Source organism: Dendrobates tinctorius, unplaced genomic scaffold (assembly GCF_039654945.1).
Source record: "Dendrobates tinctorius isolate UK_male_01 unplaced genomic scaffold, ASM3965494v1 ptg000241l, whole genome shotgun sequence".
NCBI classification, from domain to species: domain Eukaryota; kingdom Metazoa; phylum Chordata; class Amphibia; order Anura; family Dendrobatidae; genus Dendrobates; species Dendrobates tinctorius.
The window spans coordinates 15,778,395-15,787,500 of NW_027361908.1; the positions used below are offsets into that span (position 1 = coordinate 15,778,395).

The 9,106-nt window shown below is 42.1% G+C and overlaps 1 protein-coding gene across 1 annotated transcript in view; it reads left to right on the forward strand.

Moving 5' to 3' along the window:
- PTPRQ (protein tyrosine phosphatase receptor type Q) overlaps positions 1 to 9,106 on the forward strand; it is a 794,911-nt gene that overhangs the window by 781,781 nt on the left and 4,024 nt on the right. The window contains exons 47-49 of the mRNA XM_073556964.1: positions 188 to 336; positions 3,492 to 3,627; positions 6,802 to 6,925. Of these exons, the coding sequence (XP_073413065.1) occupies positions 188 to 336; positions 3,492 to 3,627; positions 6,802 to 6,925 (409 nt within the window). The remainder of the gene's footprint in view (positions 1 to 187; positions 337 to 3,491; positions 3,628 to 6,801; positions 6,926 to 9,106) is intronic.

The window sequence follows — 9,106 nt, forward strand, 5'->3', positions numbered from 1 at the left end:
TAAAGTGACACATAACTGGAATCACAGATTAGGTAGCAAAAACCTGGTGACAGATTCCCTTGAAAGAAAAAGAGATAAATATGAATCATATATTTCTGTAACAATCACCACACTATAAATGTAAAGTAACAACATCTTTTCCCTTAAAGTAATTTCTCAGACTCATATGTATTTTTTCTCACTTCAGCATGGTGATTATATGATGGTACGCCAGTGTAATTTCACTTCTTGGCCAGAACACGGAGTCCCAGAAAACACTACAGCCTTAATTCATTTTACAAAAATGGTTCGAGCAAGTAGACCACATGAAAATACACCGACAATTGTACACTGCAGGTACCAATCATATGTTGATAACTACGGGGTCTGAATTTTATTTTTACCAAAAAAAAAAATACAAATTAGTGCTTAGTCAACTTTTGATTTAACTGGTATGGTAATACTGTGCAGAGGTCATCTTTTATTGTACATTAGGTCAGTAGTGTAATGCAATGAACACATGGTCCGGTAACTGATACATAATCATTGGCTTTTGACTTTTGAAAGTACTCAAATTCTTTTTTTAGTATATATACTATTATTGCTGTTTGAAAAGAGCAGTAAAGTTATGTTCACACAAGGAAAGTCCATAGCGTATTACAGCACCTACAACGTGGATGAGATTTTACCAAACCTCATAACTATTCTGCGTAAAATGTTACCTGTGGTGTGGATTTTTGATCCTAAGGATGTCAATTTTTACACACAGTTTCATCCCTGATTTCACTTTGCAAAGCAAATCCATAAACTGATAGACCTGCTCAATTATGGCCCTGTGCACACGGTGCGGTTTCTACTGCGGATCTGCAGCAGAACTGCAGGTGATGTACAGTACCATTGTAGTCTATGAAAAAAAACCCCGCTGTGCCGCGGTTTTTGTGCGGGAAAAAAAAAAGCAGCATGTAAACTTCTTTTGTGCAGTTTTGCTGCAGTTTTCCACCTGCTCCATTCTACAAATCCGCAGGTGGAAAACCGTAGTGGAAAACCGCACAAAAATGGCAGTAAAACCGCAAAAAAAGGAAGAAATCCGCAGGAAAAATGCAGGTCATTTGACCTGCGGATTTCTTAAAATCCGCGCGGAAAAATCCGCGGGAGGATCCGCACCGTGTGCACATAACCTTACATTCCATGTGAACATGCCCAAAATAAAGACATCTTCACCCCGCTGTACAGAACATTTATGAAGAAATTCAATATTGCAACAAAATGTGGAAAGGAAATGTAACCTACAGTTTAGGTAATATACCTATGCAATACCTTGGCAACACCTATGCAAATGTCTAGTCAAAGTAAGAGATGGATATGCCACAATCAGGAGCTTCTCTACTAGTGAAAGTGAAGTTATGGGTCCGAGGAAGCAGGCTCTGCAGAGGCCCATCTCGATTACAGTGGAATTGCACAGGCTTGACCACTCATCCATTCATTGTGTACAGTACTGCCGCAGAAAGCTGAGTACAGCATTTCATTACTTTTGGCAGTCCCGTAGACAATGAATGGTGTACAGCTCAAGCCTGTGTAATTCTGTTCTATGCAAGATGGGGCTCTGCATAGCCCGGTTCTCAGAGCTCTCAGTGAGACGCCTAGTGATCAGTAAGTTATTACCTAACCTATGGATATGAGATAACGTATCATCTTGGAAATGAATCTTTAAGATGATTCAGTTGTAAGTAGGGTGATTAAAATCCACAGATGTTGGTCTTGGCCACTGGAAAGTCAGCAGACTACCATTCTTGGATTGCTGTAAACAATTTGCTCAGGAATATTTTAGCTGAATTTTTATTGTGTCAAGAGACAGCAGTGGGATAACACATCACAGTTAGAAGGGAGAACACATCAGGAACTATAGTGCTCTTTGGATTTTCCCTGCATAAATGCTCTAGAGTACATGTGTCAAAGTCCCATCTGGCTTCCCACATTCACTTAACATCACACTTTCAACTATACCGGCATCATAGATTATTATTATTATTTATTATTATAGCACCTTTTATTCCATGGCGCTTTACATGTGATAGATGCCCATACAGTTGAAAGAAACTTTCCTCTCTCATCATTCCCCCTCTGCGCCTGATGTTGCAGCACCATTATAACATGCCCGCTGTACCGAGGTGTGCACGGGATCTGAAGACACCATGAAGAGACTAGAGAAGTGGGGGAACGGGCAGAGGTATTTATTTTTAATGGGGAGCCTATTATACTGTATGGAATCCTTGTGGGCAATTATACTGTATGGACCACTTTGTGTGGTCTTCATAGTGTTTGGAGCACTATGAGGGGCCATTATACTGCATGAATCACTATCTGAGGCTATTATACTGTATGGAGGGCTATGTGGAGCCATTATACTGTATGGAAGGCAATGCAGGGCCCCGTTATACTGTATTGAGCACTTTTTGTGGCCATTATACAATCATAGAATCGTAGAGTTGGAAGGGACCTCCTGGGCCATCTGGTCCAACCCCCTGCTCAAAGCAGGATTCGCTAAATCATCCTAGGCAGATGTCTGTCCAGCCTCTGTTTGAAGACTTCCATTGGAGGAGAACTCACCACTTCTCGTGGCAGCCTGTTCCACTCATTGATCACTCTAACTGTCAAAAAGTTTTTTTAAATATATAATCTGTGTCTCCTCCCATTCAGTTTCATCCCAATGCTTCTAGTCTTTAAATGAGAATAAAGATGATCCTTCTACAATATGACAGCCCTTGAGATATTTGTAGACAGCTATTAAGTCTCCTCTCAGTCTTCTCTTCTCTTCTACTGTATGGAGGGCTGTGTGGGGATTACAGTTGGAGAATTATACTGTGATTGGGTCACCATTGTTTTTGGGGGGATTGAGGTAGGGGGTACCCTAGGGTCATCATACTGTGTGTATGGAGGATACTGTGGATAAATTCACTGTGTGGGTATCTTACTGTGTTTGGGGGAACTTTTGTTTGCATCATACTTTATTTTCTCTATTATTCAAGGTTTTTTATCTTTTGTTATTACATATTTAAATTAGGCCATTGGGACATATGTTTTTTTACTGCTCTTACATAACATATTATATCATTCCAATATTTTATTCTAAGATCTATTCATTAAAATGTACTTTGATGGTGGGAAAAACCATTTAAGTTTGTCTCCATATGGAAAAGTTCATCATTATATTTGATGACATGGAAACATTTCCTAAAAACTGTAGACCTCTTTTGATAAATATCAAAGTTGGCCCTCGACTTTGTCCAAGTTTTTCATTTTAGCCCTGTGTGTATTTGAGTTTGACATCCCTGCTCATGAGAATTACCCTTAAATTCCTTATATTTTCAATGGAATATACAATACATACAATAAATATTCTTTATAACGAATATACATTCCACATGTGGCACAGGTTGTAGCTTCATCTTAGTAACTATCATTCAGCGAAGTTTGTATTTTCATAATTAACAATATCCAAATATATATTTTAGTGCGGGGGTTGGAAGATCAGGAGTTTTTGTTGCAATGGATCATTTAATCCAACATATTAACCACCATGACTTTGTGGACATATATGGCCTCGTGGCAGAGCTAAGGAGTGAGCGAATGTGTATGGTGCAAAACCTGGTAAGTGAAGTTTTTATTGCATAAACACCAATCTTTACATATCAGAATACAATTCAGTCCTTATTATTTAGATAATAGGGAAAACATAATTGTATCTCATCTTCAAATACTACAGCCTATAAACTGGGCCCCTTTGTAAGAACAATATATAGGCCATTTGCATTCCACCTTCTTTGGAGGTAGAATTGTGGCCCCTTACTTCTAGGGTCCCTGTGTGGCCACACAGGTTGAACTAATAAGTCTGCCTCCTCTCTGCTGTATTCTCTTTATTATACACATTCATAGGTCTCTCTCCCCATCCATCCTATTATAGAAGTGGAGCGCCTGACCAGGACTGGCGGGGTACTCGGTACCGGGCCCGTTGATCTCAATGGGAGTTGTCACGGAAGCTTTGACCCGGTCCGTGGCCCTGGGGCTCCATGGCAAAAACGGAGTGAATAGAGTTTATGAATAGTTCGTGACGCCACCTGTGGTGTTCGGCAAGTGAGATGTTAGGCCGACGCTGCATGCAGATCCTCTGGGACTGGAGGTGTGTTGCAGCCAAGATGGTGAAGCTCCCCACAGGAGGAGCTGTAGTCCCAGGGCAGTGTAGATGTAGGGGTAGCTGAGAGGCGCAGGCAGTGTAGAAGCTGGTACCCAGATGTAGCGGTACCAGGTGTGTTGGCGCAGGAATGAATGGAGGACACCAGGGCTTGTAGTTCCAAAGCTTTACTCACAGTCTGTAGTACACACAGGTGCCTGCCTCCGTGCTGTGTCCTCCAGGTCAGGGGCTCAGTCGACTTCCAGGCAAGATAGGATGCTCCCTTCCAACACTCCGCCAACATGTGCCTTTCTGAACGTCTCCTCTATAGCGCCTTTAAGTGTGAAGATCTCCTAATACTGAGTTACACTGGAGTTCCTCCTGACAGATGTTCCCAAGAACTCTACTTGTATGGCAGACAGCTGTAGCCTGCTTCGGGGACTCCTTACTCCTGAGTCCCGGCTCACTATCAATGTTGCTGTTGTGCCCCCAAGTCTTAGATGGGAGTAGTTCATTTACAGCCCACTACTCCACCGGTGTCTGCTGCCGAACCATTAGTGTCCATACAACCTCTGGGACCGGGCCCCGGCCTTGCGCTTAGTACTTCTAGGCAGGGTTCTTCCTCTAACCCACGTCCTATGTTCCCTTTTACTCCTATGTTCCGTACTAGTCTTTCCTTCTTATGGAAGATCAGGTTTCAGTTCAATGTCTTTCTCCTTCTTTCCTTTCCCGTGCCAGCAGACCCAGGTCACTGAGGTCTGCTGCAGCACCTCCTTCCTCCATCCCTCTTCCAGGGATCTCCTTTCCTCACTCCTCTCTGAGTGACTCTCTGACTGACTGACCTCAAACTCCCTGAAATTCTAAACCTTCCCTCTCTTTTATGTATTCTAAACGCCACCCACCTCCCAGCATGATTAGTGTTCCAAGCAGGGAGCCACCAAAGGTGCTCTGCTACACTCCAAGCAGGGAGCCGCAAAGTGGCTTTGCTGAACTACTGTGTTGTGTGGGATGCGAGTGTTGGAGCGTGGTCAGGAGTTCCCACCTTACCTGGATGGTGAGGCACCACACCTCAGGAGGAGGTGCAGTACCTCTGTGGCAACTGAACCCTCAGGGGCGCCACAGAAGAACATGATTATTCTATGAGTGGCAGCATGGGTAAACGTTATTACCAGGGCTGGTGTTCTGGTGCTTCTGTAAATCAATGATTTGTTGACAGTAGTGTCCTGTATAGGACAATATGCTGCAGTTGTGTATGAAGCTGGGAGAGGAGCTTGAGGGTTTAGGCGTAGTTGTATGGAGTTTGCTCACTGCACAAGAGCTGATGGGAAATGTAGTCAGAAGAGAGCACAGGATTCTGAGAGGAAGTGATGGGTGTGACAGCATAGCAGGGGACAGGAAGCGAAGCAGACAGGCATTAAACAGCATGCATATTGTCAGAAAAAGCACATTCTGATCATTAGGGGCATTATCCTTATACATTTATGGCAAAAACAGTAACTGAGGATAGTGGACTACCTCTTTAATTTTACATCCACCCAATTCTACTGAAGCAGGGAAGGTGATGTGGAAAAGTACCTATTACCTTCCGTTTTGCACATTGAATTATACAATGCATAAAAATACAATTTATTAACATTATAATGTAGCTAAGAAAATTTTTAAGCTGCAACAGACCACAGAATTCTAGGGCATCAGAGCACTAAGATATTGAACTACTATCTGAATAGAAATGTTTCTGTTATCCAATATGTGTGAGAAATGTTTTTTATTGAATATTTTGTCATCCACTGGGTATTCTTATGGAATCTATAATATAATGCTAAGAGCGTCACTCTGTTTGAAGCCTTTATAGACTGCGCAAGTGCGACGCACCTGCGCAGTCTGGACCCCACAGAGTAACGCATCCGGGGATTAGGAGTGTAGCCCAGGATATCGGGGTATGCATAAGCACTGAACGCATACCGCGATCTCTGGCACAACAACTTACCGATCCGGTAATGCCGCGGGGTCTCGCCGTGATGTCGGGAGAAGGCGAGTTGTGGCGCCGGACTTGGTGCTTGCGCAGTCCGCATTTTCCAGCACCATTTTGTTCCGGCGCTGATTTCAGCAGCTCATTCCTGCCCTCTCCTGACATCACGGCATTTACGCCCACCAAAAAAATGGCGTCGGGTGTCCCCATGCCCCCTCTGCTCATATCACTGATTTATTTAAATATGTAACTGACGCCCCCACTTTAAAGGATGGGAGCAGCACATTACAGAATAGGGGCACAGGATGGGAGCAGCACATGACAGAATGGGGGTGCAGGATAGGAGCAGCAAATGACAGGATGTCAGCACCACATGACAGGATGACAAGATGGAGGTGCACAAAACAGGATGAGGACGCAGGATTGGAGCAGCATAGGACAGGATGGGGGTGCAAAATGGTAGCAGCACATGACAAGATTAGGGCACAGGATGGAAGCAGCACATACCAGGATGGAGACCATATGCCAATATACTGTAATTGCTCGCCACCCAGGCCTACAACAGGTTCAATAGCTAGTTGTTATATATCACAAATAATATAGTGCCAATCTGTCTTTTTGGAATAAAATAGAATATTGGTTAATTTGCTATATTTGTTATTGCTGTTTTTTCTTCTCCCAACAGGCACAGTATATATTTTTATATCAGTGTGTTGTGGATCTGCTAGCTACCAAAGGCAGTAACCAGGCCATCTGCTTTGTAAATTACTCTGCTCTCCAGAAAATGGACTCTTTGGATGCCATGGAGGGTAAGCAGAAACAATAGTATTTTCTTCACTTTGCCTTTTGCATTAACATTTGGATGTTTATTTAGAAAGCATGTAGATATTTCATTACTATTGCATTATATGTATATACAGGTGCTTCTCACAAAATTAGAATATCATCAAAAAGTTAATTTATATCAGTTCTTCAATATAAAAAGTGAAACTCATATATTATATAGAGTCATTACAAACATAGTGATCTATTTCACGTGTTAATTTCTGTTAATGTTGATGATTATGACTTACAGCCAATGAAAACCCAAAAGTCATCATCTCAGTAAATTAGAATAATTAACAAAAACACCTGCAAAGGCTTCCTAAGGATTTAAAAAGGTCACTTAGTCTGTTTCAGTATAGGCTCTACAATCATGGGGAAGACTGCTGACTTGACAGATGTCCAGAAGGCAGTCACTAAAACACTCCACAAGAAGGGTAAGCCACAAAAGGTCCTTGATAAAGAAGCTGGCTGTTCACAGAGTGCTGTATCCAAGCATATTAATGCAAAGTTGAGTGAAAGAAAAAAGTGTGATAGAAAAAGGTGCAAAAGCAACTTGGATAACCACAGCCTCAAAAGGATTGCTGAGAAAAGGGCATACAAAAATTTGGGGGAGATTCACAAGGATTGGACTGCTAATGGAGTCATTGCTTCAAGAGCCACCACACACAGATGTATCCAGGACATGGGCTACAAGTGTCCACTCATGACCAATAGACAACGCTAGAAGTATCTTACCTGGGCCAAAAAGAAAAAGAACTGGACTGTTGCTCAGTGGTCCAAGGTGTTGTTTTCAGATGAAAGTAAATTTTGCATTTCATTTGGAAATCAAGGTCCTAGAGTCTAGAGGAAGACTGGAGAGGCACACAATCCAAGCTGCTTGAGGTCTAGTGTGAAGTTTCCGCAATCAGTAATGGTTTGGGGAGCCATGTCATTTGCTGGTGTAGGTCCACTGTGTGTTATCAAGACCAAAGTCAGCACAGCCATTTACCAAATTTTAGAGCACTTCATGCTTCCCTCTGCCGACAAGCTTTTTTGGAGATGGAAATTTCATTCTCCAGCAGGACTTAGCACCTGTCCACACTGCCAAAAGTACCAATACCTGGTTTAAAAACAACAGTATCATTGTGCTTGATTGGCCAGCAATCTCACCTGACCTTATCCTTATAGAGAATCTATGGGGTGTTGTCAAGATGAAGATGAGATACACCAGACCCAACAAAGCAGACGAGCTGAAGGCTGCTATCAAAGCAACCTGGGCTTCCCTAACACCTCAGCAGTGCACAGGCTGATCACCTCCATGCCACGCAGCATTGATGCAGTAACTGATGCAAAAGGAGCCCTGACCAAGAATTGAGTGCATTTACTGAACATACATTTCAGTAGGCCAACATTTCAGATTTTAAAATCATTTTTCAAACTTGTGTTATAAAGTATTATAATTTACTGAGATAATGACTTTTGGGTTTTCATTGTCTGTAAGTAGTGATGAGCGAGTGTGCTTTTTACTTGAGTTTTTCGAGCATGCTCAGGTGTTCGCCAAGTATCTTGTGTGTGCTCATTGATTATGTTGCTCATTGGTTAGCACTGCAGCCTTGCAGCGCTGGAGTCCTGGGTTCAAATCCCACCAAGGACACCATCTGCAAGGAGTTTTGCACTGAATTTAATTTGACATGTTCCACTGAGATTTGACCTCAGATCACTGGATTCAGAGTCCAGAGTGCTAATCATTACACCATGGAACCAGCAAGGAGTTTGTATGTTCTTCCTGTGCTTGCGTGGGTTTCTTCCGGTTTCTCCGGTTTCCTCCCACATTCCGAAGACATACTGATAGGGAATTTAGATTGTGAGCCCCATTGGGGACAGCGATGATAACGTGTGCAAAAACTGTAAACGCTGTGGAATATGTTAGCGCTATATAAAAAAATGAATATTATTATCACTCTGTTTGTAATGACTCTATATAATATATGCGTTTCACTTTTTGTGTTGAAGAACTGAAATAATTTAATGTTTTGATGATATTCTAATTTTGTGAGAAGCACCTGTATATATGTATGTATGTAATATGTGTTTGGATATTTTACCAATATTGGAAAGATATTCTTTTCTTTCATATGCATTAAAGTTATTCTGTAACTAAAACATATATTGAGGGAATATCTAAT